Genomic DNA, 20743 nt, shown 5'->3' on the forward strand with positions numbered 1-20743 from the left:
GCGCTTTGCGCTTTTCATGTAATACCAAGAAACTTAAAAAAAAACAACAACGCAATTCTGGTTTTGCTTTTGTTCTGCTGCAGGTGTAGCTTTCATGGCTCGCAGTGAGTAAAAGAGAAAGTTCAGTTTGCCAGCAACTTATTTTCTTTTGGCTTTTCGCCTTTCTGGAAAGATACAGTAAAAGAGGACTAAAGGGGATTATGCAGGTGATGATGTCTGGAACCCCTGGTTTTACCACAATAAATCATGACCCATAGTGCCTTACCTCTGCCATGCTTTGGATATTGATCTTCCACTCCATATTTTCTTCCACAAGAAAATGAATTATATTGTTCATTTTTTTTTAATCTCTACCAAAAATAGGGAAAGTTAGATCTCAGCCATCCCTGCCTGACATTCATGTAACCTACTTTAACAACTCAGGGGGAGAGCAAACAATACACAATTGCCATTAATATTTGTACAGCAAATGTATTATGCTACATTTCTTTGCGCTTTTCATTTAGAGTCAGATGTCTCCATAGGAGATGGAAGTGTCAGTAGCTTGAATGGAAACCTGGAACAGAGCTGCACTACCAGTGATTCAGGTACGTTTCCCTTCTGTTATTATTTAGTAATTGCAAAGTAAGCTCTGGGGGAAGTATTCTGTGAATGGGCTAAAATGAAACTCCATGAAGGGCTTTCTTTCACTGTAAACTCTAGATGCCAGTTTGTTCAAATTAATTTACTTTGTTGGAAAACAGATGCCATTTTAGGCATTTTAGGTCCGACCATCTGGTAATGGTCTGGACCTAAGTCCTAGCCCCAAAACAGTCATATTACTGAGATCATCTGAACAGGGCTCTAGACATCATCATCATACGAACTGGTCAGTGAGGCAGAATGATGAAATCACACAGGCTGAAGGGACTAGAAGTCAGCCAGTGCAGTCACCTGGACAGATATTCATAATGCTGCCACACTGACGTGTTTCTTTTGCTCTCAGAGAGGAGCTAGATTGTGCCTGGCCCCCACATAGGGTGAGAGGGAATAGGAATGTTTTAGAAGCAGTGAAGGTGAGCAGAAGCATCTCCTGGGTACCTGCAGAGCAATAATGAAGGTCCACTTTGAGCCCAAGTACTTTAGTAGCCCTGTTTGTAAAAGCAACCTGAGCAGTGGGGGTTGCTATCTGAGGATCTTTGTGAACCTCACATTTAAACACATGTGCATGTTCTAAATACAGTTTTAAACTAGATATTGGACTGTGCTTAAATGATACTTAGCAGACAGGTATTATCTTGCTATGTATGAAGTCTGAGTGAAACTATACATTGCTGTTGTAAAAGACATCCCAGTATTTTTTGTCTTTTTTTTTTTTTTTTCCAAACCTCAGGCAAAGCAAACTGGGAGGTGTCCACTATTGTGATGAGCCTGTTTCCCTATACAGAATTCAAGAACTACTTTTTGGAATCTAGATTTTATAACATTTGTGCTGGGACTATGTCTTGTACAAGGGCTAGAAAAAATTCCAAATGCTTTTCAAGCCATCTGGGCCTAATAAACCTAGTATCACATCAGTAAGGTCACTGTAAATATTATATTTCTTATACCTGCAAAGTGTTCGTTATAAACACTTTTAAAATACTTTGAAGCTTTAAAGTATTAAAATCCACATATTTTATAAGTACACAGAAAATTCAGGATAGCTCAGATCTAAATTGCTACACTGCAGCTAAGATTTTAGTCTGTATGTCGCCAACTCAAGAGAATTTACTTTGTACTTCTTTAGCAACTGAGGAAATTCATCAGTCACATTGTATTTTTTTTGCTCACTCTGTCACATGAAATGTCTGGGCACTGGAACTTCTCTGTTCTGTGGACAGACAGACACACTGTATCAGTTGCTCAGGCTGAGCCAGGCTCATGACATTTGGCAGAACGTATGTATGTGAGTATGGCCTCATTCTTTGAGATTGCTGAAGTATTTCTCAGTAAGCAAAATGGGCATTTGCTGTGTCCAGTAATCCAGAAAAAAACCCAAACACTGCAGTTTTGTGAAGAATGGAGAACAGATTTTTTTCAGTGTTTGCTTGCTATATGTTCTGTATTCATGTGGTTTTTAAAAGCAAGTAGTTAAAAAGTTTTTTAAAACATCCATGCTTTTTAATCATGTCTAGTAAACCCAGTGAGAGCAATAATGAGAAAAAAATTTCTAAGAAGATGCAGATGCACTATTAATGGATTTTGTAATTTGAAATGTTACAGTAAGGCTGTTGTATTAACAAAGAAGTTCATTATTACACACTGACATTATTTGGATTTTAATGCAGAGAATCATATGGATTCAGCTTCATTTTTATGTGCAAGGTTCATTTCACATTTTACAGAATTGTGTAGTTAGGACAATAGAATAATTACTGTGTTTCTTTTAGCCCAGAGCAGCAATTCACATGAGCCTTGTATGAAGGCAGACAACTTCCCTAATGCTACACTGTGCTTGATGAAAAATCTTTAAGTATTTAATTCTTTAATCTGTGAAAAGATTCCTGTATTAGCCTTTATCTAAACAAGGGCTGAAGAAGCTAGGAGAGAGCTAAGTTAAATATTTTTCAGGCCTGGACTGTTAATTGAGGATGTTAAGGAACTGAAATTTAACCAAACAGATGGGTGATAAAGTGCTAGTTTCAATATGATTGAGCTATTGAATTTAGCCAACCAGAAAGCAAACAAATGCTCTTCCTCAAAAGAGAGTAGTAGAGTCAGATAAATAACAGCAAGTACTCTCTGGTGCAAATGTCCCTGTGTCCAGGTAGCACTGCACTCACACTAAAAGGCAAAACAAGCAAAAAACACTTTAGAATGGCATTCAGATGTTTCCATCAGCAGTGTTTTATCAAGCTTCATTACTTTTTGTTAGTTTAATTTTATTTAATGGAATAAAGAATACTAGAAAAATATACTTACTTTGTGTGTAATGTATCAGTGCTAATAAAATCCTCATGATTCTGCATTGAATGATATCATCAGGAAACAAAACTAGGGTTTTTCTCCCCTGATTTTAATCTGATAGAATGAATTTGCATTTTCTTCACTGAGGGAAGTTAATACTTGAACAGTATTCTAAACTTATTTGTAGCAAAAAACCTCCATGAAAACTCAATTTAAATAAATCATTCTGATATTAATATATATATACAAGATCTGACTTCCTAAATATATGTAAATTTAAGAGACTTGATATGCTTTTCTTAAGGCTCAAAGTAATTCAACAGTATTTTTTTTTCACTTTTACATTTAGAACATTGTTTGTTTCTTCTGCAAGCTGTAGATCTAAACTCTGCCATTGCATTTCCAATAAGAGATGGAGGGCTTTGGCCTTAGGTGGCAGATGTAAATGGCTTTTTAATGAACATCCAATTGCATTATGTATGTGTCAGGCTAAGGAGCAACACAATCTACCATGAGTAGGTGTGACACATTCTACAGTTAGCTCCATCTTGTATGGGCAATTGAATTTTCTTATCTATTTAGTCTCTATACTTTATAACTCCCTTGATCATTTTAAGTGTTCCATATCTATTTTTCTTTCTATGGCTCCATTTTTCATTCTCTGGGAAGTATTTATAAAGGTAACTCCCTTGTAACCAAATAAATTTCAGTATTTATAAAGGAGAACGTCACAGAAGCTTGCCTAGGTTATAAATACCACAGCTCCAAACACAACCTTTGTTGGTCCCAGTGCTACTGAACTGTATCACTTGAATTTATACCTAATAGCAGTCATTTCAACATAGATGGGGGAAATTGTACTGTGGTTTATTCCTCCTGCCCTGAATGCTGACTGGATGGAAGCAGTTCTGATCCAGAGTGGCACAGGTCCTCAGAGCAACATTGTCTATGCTAGTGTGCTGTTTCTATTCATAAAATGCTTCTGAGTAAATTAATATTTTTCCCTTTGACATTTTTCACTCCTCTAATACATATTCTGTGCCTCCTGTTTGAAACTTATATTTCGTTGTACCCTTAGATGAAGATGAAGTGGAGAGGAGAGCCTCACCTGAGCCAGATCTGACCCTGAGAGATTACCAGATGGAAGTTGCCAAGCCAGCATTGAATGGGGAGAATATTATCATATGTCTCCCTACAGGCAGTGGTAAAACCAGAGTGGCTGTTTACATTACCAAAGATCACTTGGATAAGAAGAGAAGAGCATCAGAGCCTGGAAAAGTCATAGTACTTGTTAATAAGGTAAGTTGGTCCATTTTAAAGAATAATATTTTTCAAACATCATGCATTGTTAATACAAACATTGTAAGATGAATATAAAGACAATTCTCAGCTTTTCCAGGTATATTTTGTTTTAAAGACATACAGATCTAGACTATCATCTCCATTGTGCCATCAGCCTTGTGTAAGCACAAATTATGTTAGTGTACCCCAGTGCAAGTGCAAATTTCGATGTGCTGTAATAACCACATTGTTGGGAAAAGTACAATTTTATTTTGTAATGAATTTTGAAAAATAAAACTATTTTTCACATTCTGAGTTTCAGTTTGTTAATGAAGGCCACCTCATGCATCTTACAGTAGTAATATATTGTCAGATTTTCTGATAGTTGCTTTAATTTTTCAGTTAAATTTAGCACATATAAATTAATCTTCTATTGTAATATTAAAATATAGAAATACATTAAAGAATTTTACTGAAATTATAAACAATATCCATATTCTCTAATAAGATAAATGTGAAAGCACTTTATAAGCTCAGTTAAATAGCCAGAGCATGCATGGTTTGTTCATTCTTTCAAAGGCTCAGTTAAGCCAAAGTTCTTGGGACAAAAAGGTTCCACAGGAGAAGCTGCAGGAGGAAATTGGTGTGGGGATTTTTCCTGCCTAATTTTCTTTTGTTCATCTAACAACATTTGTGGCAAACGGGCATGTATTTTTAATCCTGTGTTTAATATGTTTTAAACTCTTTGAAAACTTTTTCTCAGGTTCCATTGGTAGAACAGCATTTAAAAAGAGAGTTTAGTCCATTCCTGAAGCGTTGGTATCAGGTTATTGGTTTAAGTGGTGATTCTCGGCTGAAAATCTCATTTCCTGAAGTTGTCAGAAGAAATGATGTCATCATCAGTACAGCACAGATCCTTGAGAATTCACTGTTAAATGCATCCAAGGAAGATGAGGAAAGTGTCCACTTATCAGGCAAGTATTTTATTCTGAAATTTTTACAGAGGGTATAAAAGTGTGTCTCTATTCTGGAAGGTTGCAGAGTGAAAATGTGCCACAATCAGTAGGGTTTTTTCAATTTATTCATTTTATAAATACAAGCTGTAGTAAAATCATATCTCAATTAACAAGCATGCAGGCCAAAATTAGACTCTGTACTTTATTTGTACTAAATACTTGTCATGCTTCCTATTTTATCTAAATAAATTCTTAAGCACAACTTTGTGCACATGCAGTTGTACTGGTTCCACTTTCCAAGCTTGGCAGAGCATTAAATCATATCAGACAGAAGCCATATACAGGATGAGAAAAAAAACTGTCAAAACTCAAATGCACTTGGTAGTTTGAGAAGTACAATGGAACAAAAGATAAAAGCCAATCTGTCGTAAAAGTTATATTCTTTAAACTCTTGTAATTTTGCTAAAAGACAGCGATATGATGGCTTATAACTGTGTCTCTCTGAGCTCAGCAGATATAAAATTTTCCTACAACACATAAAGGAAGTTGAAGAAAGCAAAAGACAAAGAAGGAAAGATTGTTTTCCCAGAATGCTGAAGTGGCAGGTGATCTGGAAGATCAGAAGATCAGAAAGGAAATTACTGTCAGGGAAGTACAATTACAGCAGCCCATGAGGTCAGCTTCCAGGCTTGGGCTGCAGTGACCTTCCTCTGTGAGATGTTAGCTTCTCCCTCTATTTGCCTGCAATCAACTCCTTTTCAGATGGTGAAGGATGTAGGGGAGTACTGTGATATTCAAAATAATGGCCCTGAGATAAAAGTATTGGTCTGGATGTCACAGACAGCAGAGAAAGCTGAGGGGTTGATCCAAGTCTGTCAGTGCCTGGTGCTGTCTGGGGTACTGCTTGATCCAAACTAACTCCTGCAGAACCACTTGGTATACCTCAGAATTACATTCCCTCCTTCAGAATGCCTTGTTATTAACCTAGGCAGAGTACCAGCAATTTTCTTATACTTATTTCCTCTCCACTGCATCTTAAGTTAATAAACTTTTCTCCATCTGAATAATTTTGGAACGCTGTATGGAGGCATCTGAACATTTCTACTGGAACTGCTGGCCTGTTTAGAACTGGGCTGAGTCCCAACCAGATTGTGTAATGAAGTGGGTTGAATGGGTTTCACACTTTGTGAAGTTTCCTTCATAAGGAGCTACATTTTTTCCAGAACTCAGGCTGCCCTGCACCTCAGGGGTTTTTTTCCGTTCTATTACACCTGTGCTCGTAGGTTCAGCTGGACCAAAGCCAAGCAAGCATGAGCACAGCCAGCTCCATATCTGTGGCTGTGACTTGGGTAACTCACAGCCTTTATAAATCATCCTGATTAGTTTCAAGTTTTTTTCCAGATTTCGCTGCATACTTTTTTCATCTGATTCCACAGAGGTCTGCATTACACGTGATATGGAATTCCAGCCTCAGTGAAATGATGGGGACTCTCTTAGTTGCATTTTATCAAATGTTTACTCTCTTCACCTAGGGCTGAAATCACTGTATGGACTTTCTAAAAGCTGTGTATCACTTCCTTAGTAGAAGAAACACATCCTTTCTGGTAGGTTAGTTTCTACACAAGTAGTTATAGAATATGCATGATGGAGATGATGGTCAAAATCAGAGGCAGTAAGCTGGCAGAAGAACTGAGTAACTGCCAGCACTGCTTCTGAAATCTTGCAGTGTGTAGAAATCTTGGAAATAAATAAGAATTTAGATTTGAAACTACATCACTTCAGTGCATACTGGCTTCCTGAATCACTTTGAAGGCAATCAGCTTTCCCCCGTGACATGGAGCATTGGCTTTGCTAGCAGAAGTGTTTGGTGTAGCCTTTCCAATATAACTTCCTTTGTTTAGTCTCCATCCTTCTTTAGGTTCCTCAATACCAGCTGAGACTGATTTAGCTCTCTGTTAATTTCCAGCTCCTGCTGCCAGTTGTTGTAAACTGACTTATAGTGGTGCAACAATTTGAGCACATCAATATGTTTACACATCAATGTGTAAACAAGACCATGGAAATTGTCCACATTAAAAAAATATGTAGAAGAGTTTAACCCTGACCATTTCAGTGATCTTCTTTACAGTCATGTCCACAAACTGAATTAAAATTGTTGGAAACAATGTAAAACTAGAGAGTTACTGGCCAGCTACAGAAGGACTGGCAGCTCCTATAAACCAGTTTTGCTGCTAGAGAAACAGAAAAATGTTCGTGATTCTTTCAACTCAGAACCTTGAAATATATGTCACTGGCTGCATGTGCAGAAAGATAAAAGATATGTTTTCTATATCTTTTGAGAAATTTGAAACAAAAAATAATTTTATTTTCTTCGTTGTACAGTATATTGTTTGCATGTAAATGTACTGTGACCAAAAAGCACATTACACCTGTCTGAATTTCCATCAGTTTCCTCCGCTACAAGAGAGAGATGAGCGGTAGTGCTCCCACTAATCTGTTTGTTCTTTCCAATAACACATCCATAAAGTAATATAAATCTTTTAACTGGACACTAATAGGGAGGAAATCTCTGTGTTGCTGCAAAATGAAGCATATTTTGACCACAGCAAGCCTTTCAAGAATGTCTGAAAGGCTTCTAACATATTATGTATCTTCTCAAAAGCAAACAATATGTAGTTTGTCAGAACAGTTATGGACATAAAAGATAGTATTGAGTTCAACTATGATATGTTCTTACCACTGGTAAGATATGAACAATATTTCTCTGAAATTCTTTATATAATCAGATTGTTTTTGCAAAAATATAAAGTCTTTTTTTCCATTACATGAAATGTAAAACTACTTGGCACATCAGGACTGTAGCAAAGGTTCCAAAGTCCATTAAATATATTCAGCATCCATCCACACCTTTCTCCAAGACTTCAATTTCCTAGTACATTAGTTCTCAGACAAACTGATGGGTTCTTTTCAACACCATCCTTACTTGTTACAAGATTTAGTTACGCAAATTCTGCATATGAAATAGAATTATTCACTTTAGGAGTCTTTTTTTTTTTCCAGATTTTTCCCTCATCATCATCGATGAGTGTCATCATACTCAAAAGGAAGGTGTCTACAATAACATAATGAGACGTTACTTAAAAGAAAAGATGAAGAACAGGAAGCTGGCAAAAGAAAACAAACCACTGATCCCACAGCCTCAGATTCTGGGACTTACAGCCTCACCTGGTGTAGGAGGTGCAACATCCTACTCAAAAGCTGAAGAGCATATTCTGAAAGTAAATATCCCTAACACTTACAAACCATCAAAGGGACATTGTCTTCTTCAAGTAAAACTTCTAAAGTCAGTTTTAGGCTCCAAATAGACAATCTGATTTTTTTTTTTCTTGTGTACATGGAAGTCCAGCTCATAACCATTAAAAAATAATGGACATCCATATACAAATAAAGGTTACTTTACAGGAGGAGTAAGGTTACTGAAAAGGGAAGTTAAATAGTTGCCTCACTTGAAAAAATTCCCAAGATCAGAAGCAAGGAATCCACAATGTAGTATGGTTTTAAGGTTACTGAAATTCTTATTATTCCATTGATGGCTTATAATTTACTGTGTATTTCTAAATACTAGAGACACAACATATTTTATATCTATATTTCTAGAGTGACTAAGATGAGCATTTTTGTGAGTCCAAAAAAAATGAAAAACAATGTTTAATACTTAAACAAAGCAGAAACCACTTGTGAGATACAGGTAGCATACAAATGTGTTCTGTTTTTTTCAGTTGGAGTTACTCATTGAGGTTGCATGAACACCTGACTAAAGATAGTCTGTTAAATTCTATACTTAAAGAAACTATATTTTACTTGAAATTAAATGGTTTTGCATTAGTAATAGAAAAGTAGAATTTAGCCCAGTATGGCAGTGAAAACTCCTGACTGGTAAATTGTACCAGAACAGAATGTGATATTGAATTAGTGAGGCCTGCAAGAATGTTTTATGCTGTATTGAAGTAGACAGAATTTTGACACAAAAACTTGCTAGCAGAAAAAGAAAATTCCTTTTCATCAACTCTGAATTCCTAGTAATAGGATTCTGGGATTTGCATCTGAAGATTAATCTGAATATGCAAGCTGAAATATACAATTACCACTGAAGACATTAAAAAGTTCCCCTGTCAGTCTTCCTTTACCATTTTCTCTGCTCAGAATAATGTTATCATTTCCCTTATTACTTAATGACATGTACATATTTTCTCCTTGGAAGAGGTCAAAAGCAAAAATGTCCAGTTCAGTTGTGTACTTAGCACAGAAATTCTCTCTGTGTTTTCCTATTCCAGAAAATATTATCTCAAATTAGCTCATAACAGCTCTTACTATTATAATTAGTCTCTAATATTTATCTTCTATTTTTTCTGTTTCACCATTATATTTATTTATTTTGTGCTCTAAAATCTATTCTTCCAAAGTATCGATGCTCTATTTTCTTTCTCAAAATACTTGCTTTGCATCCTGATCTACAATTTTTTTCCTCTATGCAAGAATCACTTCTGGCCTAAAAAGTAACTTGTGCAGTTTATCTCAGATGTTTTTCAAAGACTTGGACTTTTGTGTGCTGATTCTGCCTTAATCCAATTTTTGTGGGAAGAAAGCCAAGTTATCTAAACCTCAATATCTAAATAAGAAGCTCTGTTGCATTAATTCAGTTTTCATGTGAAATATCTCATTCAATATTAAAGAAATAACATTTTGTCTTCTCCCAGATCTGTGCCAATCTTGATGCATGTAGGATTATGACTGTTGAAGAGCATGCCTCCCAGCTAAAGAATCAGGTGAAGGAGCCATCTAAGAAGACTGTGATTGCAGATGATAAAAAAAGGGTATGTTTTTTACAAAAAATCAGTATTAAAGTTATATTCTCCTTTAAATATGTCTTGTACGGTATCAAAAACTTTTGCCTAATGCTCTTTTTCTATGGACTTCAGATGATCCAGAGTGCTAATTTGAATATTGTTACTTTCCTCTGTTTCAAAAAGTAACAGTAAAGTCAAATAGGACTAAATTTTTACTCATGTCAGTTATATTTTGAGTTATCTGGTCAAAAGGCCTTCTAAAGTTGAAATATTTGTATTGAAGGGATGATATTATTTTCAGTTGTTTTTTTTTTAAGTGCTGTTTCTCAGTACAATTTTTGTGATATTCTGAACTGTATATTTCCATATCACTAAACACACTTAAAAGCCTTACTTCTTTAATTTAAGGTTTAAGTTATAAAAAAATTACTCAGTGTGGTACTAGCCAGTGTTTTTGTTGCCAGAGTGTGCTTACTTACTTTTCCTGATTAATTTATTTCTAGGATCCATTTAAAGAGAGAATCACTGAGATCATGACAGAAATACAGAACTATTGCCAGCTGCATCCGAAGTCTGAGTTTGGAACTCAGACATATGAACAGTGGGTGATCAGAGAAGAGAGAAGAGGTAACTGCATAGCAAATATACCCCAGCTTTGGAGTTCTTTCTGTCGTTCTATATTAAGACCTTTTTTGTATTTTTGTTCCCTTCTAGCTGCGAAAGAAGAAAAACGGAGGGAACGTGTCTGTGCAGAGCACTTGAAGAAATACAATGATGCTCTCCAGATAAATGACACCATCCGAATGGTGGATGCCTACAATCACCTAAATAACTTCTATAAAGAGGAGAAAAGTAAGAAGACAGTAAGGAGTGATGATGATGATGATGAACCAGCAGTATCAAAACAGGATGAAACAGATGAATTTCTAATAGGTTTATTTCATGGTGAGTTTGAAATACATTGTGATATTTAATATTTGAAATCCATAATTGTGCACTAACATGGTTTACATGGGCCCATTAGTTATTGCCTCCTGGAAACTGCTGTGTTGTTTATTATCACAGTGCCTTGATATCCCAGTTCATACCCTTTCAAATGCATTAAACATCATAGTGGGATCATGTCATAATATGTAACAATGGTTCTTCACCTCCCACCCAAAGCCACCTTTGTTTTTGCTGCCGGTAAGTAAAAGCTGTTTTCTGCTTTTATCCAGTGAGGTGTCCCTGAGGACACTCTTAGCAGATCCATAAAATATGTATTTCAGTAGACACTCTGGGGGCGTAAAACGTTGAGCAAATGGAATCCAAAAGTAATGAAATAATGAGTTCTTAACCAACCCTTTCTGCCAAAGTTCGTTTGTCTATGTACTAAGAAAGTAAAGTGCTGGCTTTAAGTTAGTTTCAGGCAAAGAACATTTAGTTAGAGAATTAAACAAAAGATCAAACTGCAAAGACCAAAGTTTTTTTTCAGATCAGTCACCTTGGAACTAGGCATCATTCTTTAATCTTTTTTACTCAGATTTTTTCCTTTACTGCCTTTGCAAGCAGAAAGAGCTAGAGAAGTTTGCTCCCATCACCCATGGCTCTTGGGTGGTACAAACAGAAATAGATTATACTGCAGAATGTGACCCAGCTTTGTGTTTCCAATGAACTATAAATTTTTCTCACTATTGTTGAGAAATGAAAAAAAGAGAATGAAAACTATAAGTTAGATAATGTCAGCATGGTTTTAATGACTCTTCATACATGTCTAACCTTCCTTGTCTAGATTTTCAGTCGTGAGCTGTTGCTGAGAACCAAAAATTTAAACCAACTAAAAATGAAACTCAGTTTCATAAGTGTAATTTCTGGTTGCTTTTATTTTTGCAGGTAAATGAAGTCCAAAGAACCTGCCAATGAAAAATAAATTCCATTTTTTTTAGGATTTTACCGCTGAAAGTGTAGGATTAATAGAAGAATGTCTAAAATTTTTCAGCTTTAAGAGCAGAATTCATCTTTGGGTGATAAGTGCCATGGGGCACTTAGTGTAGGTTTAACTAAGGTGGAAAATTGTGGGAGTTTGTTACATTTATCTATTTTTTGTATGTGTTTCTATGTTTGATTGGATTCAAAAATATGAATAAGACTAGTCATAAAGTCACTATCTAGGTAGAGTAACAGTTTGTGGTACATTGAGTATGATTGCCTTGGACTAGGTACACTGCAATAGTCTGCATAGGGTCACGACATCAGTGTACTAACACACCGAATCCCTGCCTTGAAGTGTTCTTGAGTTTCATAATCATCTGATAATGACATAGGTTTTTAAATATGGTAAGTTTTTAAAAAATTTAAAACACAGAGGAATCCTCCTCCCTTCTGGTCAGTAGAGCCAGTTGAAGAGAGTCATTCTTTTGACAGGTCGCTGAGTGCATTGTAATGTCTTGGAGCTGCAATATCAATGACATGCCCATGCTGGTGTCTGCTTTACTGCATGTTTCTAGTGGGGATTCCTACTTTAATTCATGTCCTATGAACAATTTATGTCTAAATTTATAAAACCATTACCAGTTCCAAGGCTGTATATATTAATCTGTTTCTCCTTGTAAGACATTTTTCTATTATTTTAAAATAGTTTTGTAAATATTATAAGCTGTGATTTAATTCTTTATTACCGTATTTGACTCTGTACCAACTTTGTGTGTATAGGCAGGTTTTTTCTTTGGCTTATTCTTACTATGAAATACAGGCAAAGTGTATGATAATGGCGATTTATTTTGGTTGATTAGTATGTATTTAGTGACTGTAAACTCACTTCAGAAATAATTGGTATGCCCCAGCTCTTCAAACTGAATGTGAATTAGCCATGCTGGGAGAATTATATAGAAAGTTGCTCTTTGCTTTGTTGGTTTTAGGGTTTATTTTGGTTCGAGCTGTTGTTTTACATAGCTACATTTTCTTAATTTACATCTGTTCTTTTTAAAGCAAAAAAGAAACAGCTGAAAGAGTTGACTAGAAATCCAGAAAATGAAAATGAAAAGCTGACGAAGTTGAGAAATACTTTAATGGAGGAGTTCACGAAGACTGAAGAACCTCGAGGAATCATTTTCACAAAGACTCGTCAAAGTGCCTCTGCTCTTTTCCAGTGGATTAAGGACAACCCAAAATTTGAAGAAGTGGGAATTAAGGCCCATTATCTTATTGGCTCTGGACATAAGAGTGAAACGAAGCCCATGACTCAGGTATAGAACAATGCATGTCAACATTACCTCTTGTACATGATTTTGGAAAACAGCTTGTCTTAGTCCTAGGCCAGTGAACTGAAGTTCAGAGCCCAGAGTTCTGATTTCATACCAGCCAGCAACTTATCTTCATAAAGATAAATGAATAATAATTTTGACTAAAAGTGAATAATAATGTTGGAATAATGTTATTTCCACAAGTAACAAGCTTTTTTGGCTTTGGATTCTATGGCAATAGGAATAGCCAGCGTCCGTTGCCTAGAGTAGTGTATAGTCAAGAAGGACCGAAGTTATAGCAAGGCATGGGAAGCAAAAGCAAACAAAATGGAAAGAGTAAAAATGCAATTAAATGAGTTTATGCTTATCAGGATAACAGTAATTCACGTTATATTTTAGCTGCTGAATTGAAAAATAAGATTACAAAGGTGATTATTCCTGTCTTTTTGTACTATCATTGCTTAAATCAAATTACACCAGTTTATATGCATGCTTCACACTGATGCATAACCATTGAAAGAAAACTTGCCAAAATTGATACTGGAAATATCACAAATGATCACTCAGTTGTGTCCATCTGTGTAGCATTACGTTGATTCCATACACCACATCTCTCTGGTGATTTACACTTGCACTAAAAACGTTTTCAAATCAAAGTACTTCGCGTCTCTTCTGTTCTCGTCCTTACTCCCCATATCAGCATTTAAGCAAAAATGGTGTATTTTGCTGCTAGGCAGAGTCCATTTTCTTCTGCTGCCCTGAGTTTCAAGAAAAAATTCTCCCAAAAAATTCTCTCCAAAAGTTGCTTGACTTCTATCAAACTTGGAATTTAATTTCTGTGGCACATTACACAAACAAAACCAATATCTTCTGCATTTTGAAACTGAATATAGCAAATAGCAAGTTTCTGTTCCTCTGCTCAAGCTGGTGACAAACATCCAGTTGATTCAGAAGTCTGTGATTTAGATATTTTCTTTTTACGTGTATCATAGTTGCTCTTTTTGGTGCTACTGAGATCACCAGAGTTACAGTCTCCATTTATTATGGAGAATTTTAAGTGCTTTAGAACTAGAGCTGGAAGTCTGTATTCTAATCAGAAATTACTGAAGTGATAAAAATCTTGTCTTATGGGTAAGTACTTTAAAAATTTGAAAACAATAGAACAACTATATTATCCAATCTCCTAGTACCTATGACATAGACTATGAAGTTCCAAGCCCAGTTACCATAAAAGGATTGGATTCTGCTCCCTCCTTCCTCAAAATACGGTGCTGAACTCATGTTATATTCAATAGAAGCTCCTTCTTTTGCAGGATGCTTAGATGTGGTTGTTAAGGCCACTTGATTTTTGGCACTCAGCTCAGAAATGATGGGACTTTAATTCCTAAACTCGTTAATTAGAATAAACTGGTAACAGAAAATAGTACTGAAAGTTAAATTAGAATAAACTGGTAACAGAAAATAGTACTGAAAGTTAATTTGATGATTTTAATTTGCAGAATGAGCAAAGGGAAATTATTGATAAATTTCGATGTGGAAATGTAAATTTACTAATTGCTACTACTGTAGCTGAGGAAGGCCTGGACATCAAAGAGTGTAACATCGTTATTCGCTACGGCCTCGTCACCAATGAAATTGCTATGGTGCAGGTAGGAGTTTTCTGCATACATACCTTATTTTAATAATGCTTTTCTTTTTGCAGTGAGGAAATGGTGAATCATATACCTGGCGTTTGGAAATAATTTTTAAATACTTGAATGCTAAAAGAGAAAATGTTCTTGCAACAAGGTTCATTTCCAATTTCCACCCTCAGTCCATATGCAACATAAAATTTGCCTCTCTCTGTAATGGTGTAGCATCAGTTCAAAGTTCTACACAAATGTTAAGCTCTTTTAATAGAAGAGATACAAGAATATGGTCATCAGACCAGTTGATACAAGAGGCATTTTTACCACCAGTGTCTGGACACCACACCATCATCAGATAAAGAGAGATTATTACATATCAGAATACTGGTTTGATACATGCTTTCATTTAACTTGTGAACACAAATATTTATATATTTAATATTTAAATGCATGCTTATTTTGGCAACAAAATGTAGTTTTGGCATTGCAAAACAGGCTAGTCCCAAATCTCCTGAGCAGTTCTCACAGGTATCATGGATGACACTGCAGAAATAGTATGTGTTATTCACTGATTCTTTATCTGTCTGAGTTACATGGAAAAAACTGCATTTTGGGGATAGTGCAAGTGGAACAGTGCATGTCTTCCATTACAAAACTAGAAAAAAATTGTTGTGTGATGTAATAGGGAGTATTGTGGTGTTTATGTTTGTGTTCCTTGCAAATTGTAGGCTCGCGGTAGAGCTCGAGCTGATGAAAGCACCTATGCTCTTGTGGTTTCAAGTGGCTCAGGGGCTGTTGAACGTGAAAATGTTAATATTTTTCGTGAGAAAATGATGTACAAGGCCATTCAGCGTGTTCAGAAGATGCCAGAGGAAGAGTATTTAAAGAAGGTATTCACTGCAGCTCTTCACTTTCACTTTAAAGAATACTGATTTATATTGTATGGAATACTTTCTATTTGAAATCTACTTAGAGGGGAAAAACTTGAAATAATACTTGTTACTACATATGGCTTTGAATTCTTTTGCCAATATTTGTTTTATAATCTGTTTTCTTGTCCTTTTGAAAAGTCTGGTTTTCTGTTTGGTAAGGGGAAAACACACGAGCAAGGGAAAATTGACTAGAAGTCATGTTGACAGTGAACTCAGTAAAATAACTGAGAAAGAAAACTATAACTGTCATTCCAGCAGAATGTTACAGTGCTCTTACTGATCTGTTTCTAGATTCAGATTTTCCAGTCGCAAAGTATAGTGGAAAAACAAATGAAGGTGGTGAGAGATCAGCGCAAGACATACAAGAAAAATCCTTCACTAATAAAATTCTTATGCAAAAATTGCTCCAAGCCGATATGTTCTGGAGAAGACATACAAGTTATTGAAGACATGCATCATGTCAGTGTGAAAAAAGATTTCCAGTAAGTGTTTATGAACTACTTTATCTCTTTCAGGCAGAAACAGATTTTCCTTTCATCGAGGCTGTAACAGGGCCTGTAACCCTCTAGGCCCTGCGAGAAAAAAAATAGATTATTCCAACATTGTTGGGTCCTAGGCTCTATGGAGTTTACAGTTAAGGAGCTTGAACAAAATGTTTGTTCTTATTCCTGATTTCAAGGTGAATTAAGTTTAAGACTTCAAAAAAAAAAGATGCAGCTTCTGTGGTACTATTAACTAGGTCACTTACTATGTAGTATGGTATATATTCCATTCTGCACAGGCTAATAGTAACCTTCAGGATCAAGTACTCCCTAAATAAATGATTCAAGAATGTACACATACTCTGCAGGTCTGGGTAGTCAGAGCCAAATGATTCTCTTAAGGGTTAAGATTGAGCTACAGGGAATAAAAAGAAATCCTTTAATTTTCAGGTATTATTTCATTGACAGTTTCATGGCACCTGAAAAAACAAGCTTGATCTGTCTGTTATTAGAACAAGAGCCTGCAACTCCCACTTCAAGACGTGTGAGGAAGGATGCAGCTCCTGATAGGCAATGAAGAGGGACAGGGAGTACATGTGTGTTTCATCATTACTTAGGAGTATGAAGCATGACCTTGCATTTTCTCAGACAGTCAGAGTCTATGACTTTTTGGGTTTCTTACCTGATTTCAGCAGTCTTAGTCACTGTTTATATATGTCTCTATGTAGCATGGAATAACCAGTGGATTCTGATGTGTGCTGTCTGTTTTTCAGAAGTCTTTATCATACAAGAGAAAATAAAACACTGCAAGATAAGCAGGCTGATTACCAGACAAATGGGGAAATTATATGCAAAGACTGTGGACAAGTGAGGAACATCTTATTTTCATACTCTTGTCTGTATTTGTTTCTGTCTAATGATCTTGCCTTTTTTTACCTGAAATGCAATGTCTTTCTAATTGCAGGCTTGGGGAAATATGATGGTTCATCGAGGCCTTGACCTGCCTTGTCTAAAGATCAGAAATTTTGTGGTTGTGTTTGCAGACAAGAAAACAACAAACAATATTTTTAAGAAATGGGGAGACCTGCCCATCAGGTTTCCTAGTTTTGATTATGCAGCTCATTGTCCTTCAAGTGATGAAGATTAAGGATTTGGAATGAAAATAAAAGTAGTTTTCAACTTCTCTCTCTTGATCAGAAGCTCCTGTGTCCTATAGAGCATGCTGCATCAAAAGCACTGTGAAAGCTCCTGGACATAAGGAAGCTGTCCTGAAGACAAAAAGCGAAACAAGAAAGGAGAAGGACAAAGTCACACAGCTGCTATCTGCACTCAGATTTGTACTCCTGGACAAAGATGGCAAATGCATTGCAGTCATGTGTATTTATGGAACAAACTCCTGACTCTTTTCACTACAAGATGACAACACTGTCAAAAGTGTGCTAGATGACCTGTTGTCAATCCCAAAACAGTGAAAAGACAGCTTAAGATATACCATGGTCATTATTTTCTTCATGCTATTACCATTTTGAAGATAAAGGATCTCAAAAGAGGAGCCACGTAAAGAAGATGTCACCCATTATTTCTGAATCACTGTTGCTACGTCAGTGTTTTCATGACTGAATTCCTCCCTTTATAAATATAGCTGAATGCTCATACAATTTGACAGACTAAAATTAGGTTTCCCTTAGAAGACATTTCCAGAAATCAAGCCCTTAACCTGAAATTGATTATTTTACTGTCCAAGAAGCACATTGCCAAAGTGACTCTCTGTGTGTCAGTTTCATGGGATTGTTAGCCTGGCTACATAATGAGGTGTGTATTTTTTTTTCAATAAATTGCTATAACTAACATTTACCAACTATGATACTGTTAATTCTCTTCCACTGGAAGTATTTAGACAGTAATAATACCATAGCTTCATCCTAGAAATTTAAAGGGTGGTAGTATTCTGACTGTAAAAATAGCATGATTCTCCATATTTATCTCATGGACAGATTTCTCCTCCCATTTTGCAAGTAAGATATTGAAGAGTGGAAGGAAGGTTTATTTGTTGTTACAACAGTAGCTGAATAAATTATTAGAATAGCCTTGTGGGAAATCATCCAGATATCATTCATCCTCTGAGACATCTCTGGATTTCTTTATTAATGAGTTGTTACAGGTAAATAAATGCAATATAATACTCTGTACATAGCATTTTCAAGTATCTGAATTAGTTTATTCACTACTTTTAAATAAGTGTAAAACACTGGTAAAAATACTACATCATTTCATAGATTTCTGCTGCGCCTTCAATCAAATCAATTTCCATGCTGAGTAGATTTTCTGAAATCTGAGCTTTTTACACTTCCCTTTACTGTAGCAATGAAAGTAGACGCAGATGAATTTCTGCACACGTGCTACAGACCTGTGTGACAAACATACCTGGGCTTCTTGCAGTTCACCTGGATGCTGCTGTTACACTCCCAGTTCCTAGCGTGACTCTGCCACATTGTCACTAGAGCTTAAAGAGTGTTTGCACAATCTCACTTCAGCTAATGCATAATGAACCTCAAATCAATCCTGCTGGTGTGTAGGGTAATGAATTTCCAGTCAAGTTATTTTCTCTGAATGGGGTTGTAAAAGACACCCATATTGCCCATCCAGAGAGTGTGAATTTGTAAGAAACAAGCTAAATTGCTGTATTTTATCTTCTGCTTAGCTCTGCTTTTATTGCCTTTAGGGACCCAGTGTCCTCCAGGGAGTGTGACAAATCCTGATTGTATTTACTACTTACAGTTTTTATTAGTTCACAAATGTGGAAAGAAGAAAGTCATTTGGGGATTTGTCTAGCTTTGTGTATGGCTGCTTAAGAACTGGATCAACCTCAGTTGTATGTTCATTGCTGTGTCTCCTTTTGGTCTGGTGTCATGCACAACCTACATCTGTAAATCTGCATTTCCTCACGTGTGAAGAGCAAATGCTTCAGTAACCTTCGAGTAGTTGCTTTACTGGTTCGATAGCTGCTGGCCAAACTGAGTGTGTTTTCTGTTCCATAATTTGTCCATTTCACCAAGTGACTTACCCTCTTCCTACCCTTCTTACACTTGTATTTCTCTTACGTTATGGGTTCCTCATGTTGCAGAAGTTAGGAAGAGTTTGGCTGTTGAAAGAATTGCTGTTTGCTTCTTCACTGGTGCTGGTCTAAACAGTCCAGAGAAGGGAGTTCAGGAATTAGCAGCAGTTCTACAAAGCTTGTAAATGTCATTCTCTGACAGGTAATTTTTTTCCTCTAATCTGCAGCCATTGTGAATCTTATTTAAACTCATGCCTAAATAATTTGATTCCTGAAGTAGACAAATACATGGTATGCAGCATAAAGTCATTTTGTAAAGCCTTTTAGATCATGTGAGATTGAATCATTTCCTTTGAAGCATTCTCTAAGTATGCATTCATTAGAAGAAGCTGCATATTTGGAATGGAAAACTAGCCTGATCAAAAACCTCCATTTACAATTTTGTGATGTTCTGGTCGTCAGAAATAACCAATGTTGGTAGGAAAAAATGTATTTCTCTAAACCATGCTATTGAAAATACAAACAGCATTAATTATGGAATGCTAGGAAATAAGTAGCAGTTTGGAAATATGAATATGAAGCACGAGTTACAAGGGGAAAATTCTTTTGTCACAATTCTTTTCTGTTATGGAAATTTTGAGTAGCTGCAGTTTTATCTTGTTAAGAAAACCACTGGTTTTGAGCTGAGTTCTGCCCTTATTAGACAGTGTATTTTAGCATAACAAACAATATACATGAACAATGTATATGCAAAAAATGTATATACAAACATTGTATAAACAAATATATACATAAAGAATATATTTTAGCCTTCCCAGCCTTTTTGTCCTGCATGTCCTACATTACCAACATGGATCTTGTTCAGAAACCTCATCTTGTTTAACTTGTAATTTATTGTTGTAACAAGAGCTGCAGAGAGAGGGGAACTGAATTTTTATGAGAAAATGAAGCATGTTTCATATCATTGTTTTTTCCACACGATAAATTTGAATATTTTCAAAAAATTCTCTCTCCAAGTCTAATGCAATGAATATTGCCAAAATACTGCCCCAATCAGTTCTGCCTCACCAAGTCTGGTCTAACAGTTGGGATTCAAATCCCAGCCCATACTGATACTGTTAAGCTAAGGTGGTGACTTGGCCACTTGAGGGGTAGTAAATTAGATGTGTTTTCTTTATGATGCTCTGTAATAAATTCTTCATAGTTAGCGCAAGTTCTGCTGGAAAATTTGGTGTGTCTATTTGTGTGTCTGTGTCTGTGTTCCTGTGTGTCTGCATTGTGTGTATGCCCATGTGTATGTATTGTCTGTGTCCGGGTGTGTGTCTCCCTGTGTGTCCCTGTCCCCGTGTGTTTGTCCCTGTGTATGTGTGTCTCTCTCCTCGTGTGTATGTCCCTGTGTGTTTCCCTGTCCCC

General features: G+C 36.1%; 1 protein-coding gene across 1 annotated transcript in view; it reads left to right on the forward strand.

Moving 5' to 3' along the window:
- Nucleotides 1-20537, forward strand: part of IFIH1 (interferon induced with helicase C domain 1) — a 28225-nt gene extending 7688 nt beyond the window's left edge. Inside the window, exons 4-16 of the mRNA XM_058027506.1 lie at nucleotides 507-587; nucleotides 4007-4227; nucleotides 4973-5183; nucleotides 8226-8443; nucleotides 9923-10039; nucleotides 10516-10639; nucleotides 10727-10957; nucleotides 12980-13236; nucleotides 14733-14882; nucleotides 15590-15751; nucleotides 16085-16275; nucleotides 17049-17142; nucleotides 17240-20537. Of these exons, the coding sequence (XP_057883489.1) occupies nucleotides 507-587; nucleotides 4007-4227; nucleotides 4973-5183; nucleotides 8226-8443; nucleotides 9923-10039; nucleotides 10516-10639; nucleotides 10727-10957; nucleotides 12980-13236; nucleotides 14733-14882; nucleotides 15590-15751; nucleotides 16085-16275; nucleotides 17049-17142; nucleotides 17240-17422 (2240 nt within the window). The 3' untranslated portion in view covers nucleotides 17423-20537. The remainder of the gene's footprint in view (nucleotides 1-506; nucleotides 588-4006; nucleotides 4228-4972; nucleotides 5184-8225; nucleotides 8444-9922; nucleotides 10040-10515; nucleotides 10640-10726; nucleotides 10958-12979; nucleotides 13237-14732; nucleotides 14883-15589; nucleotides 15752-16084; nucleotides 16276-17048; nucleotides 17143-17239) is intronic.
- Nucleotides 20538-20743: the final 206 nt, after the last annotated feature.

This window comes from Melospiza georgiana, chromosome 7 (genome assembly GCF_028018845.1).
Source record: "Melospiza georgiana isolate bMelGeo1 chromosome 7, bMelGeo1.pri, whole genome shotgun sequence".
Lineage (NCBI taxonomy): Eukaryota > Metazoa > Chordata > Aves > Passeriformes > Passerellidae > Melospiza > Melospiza georgiana.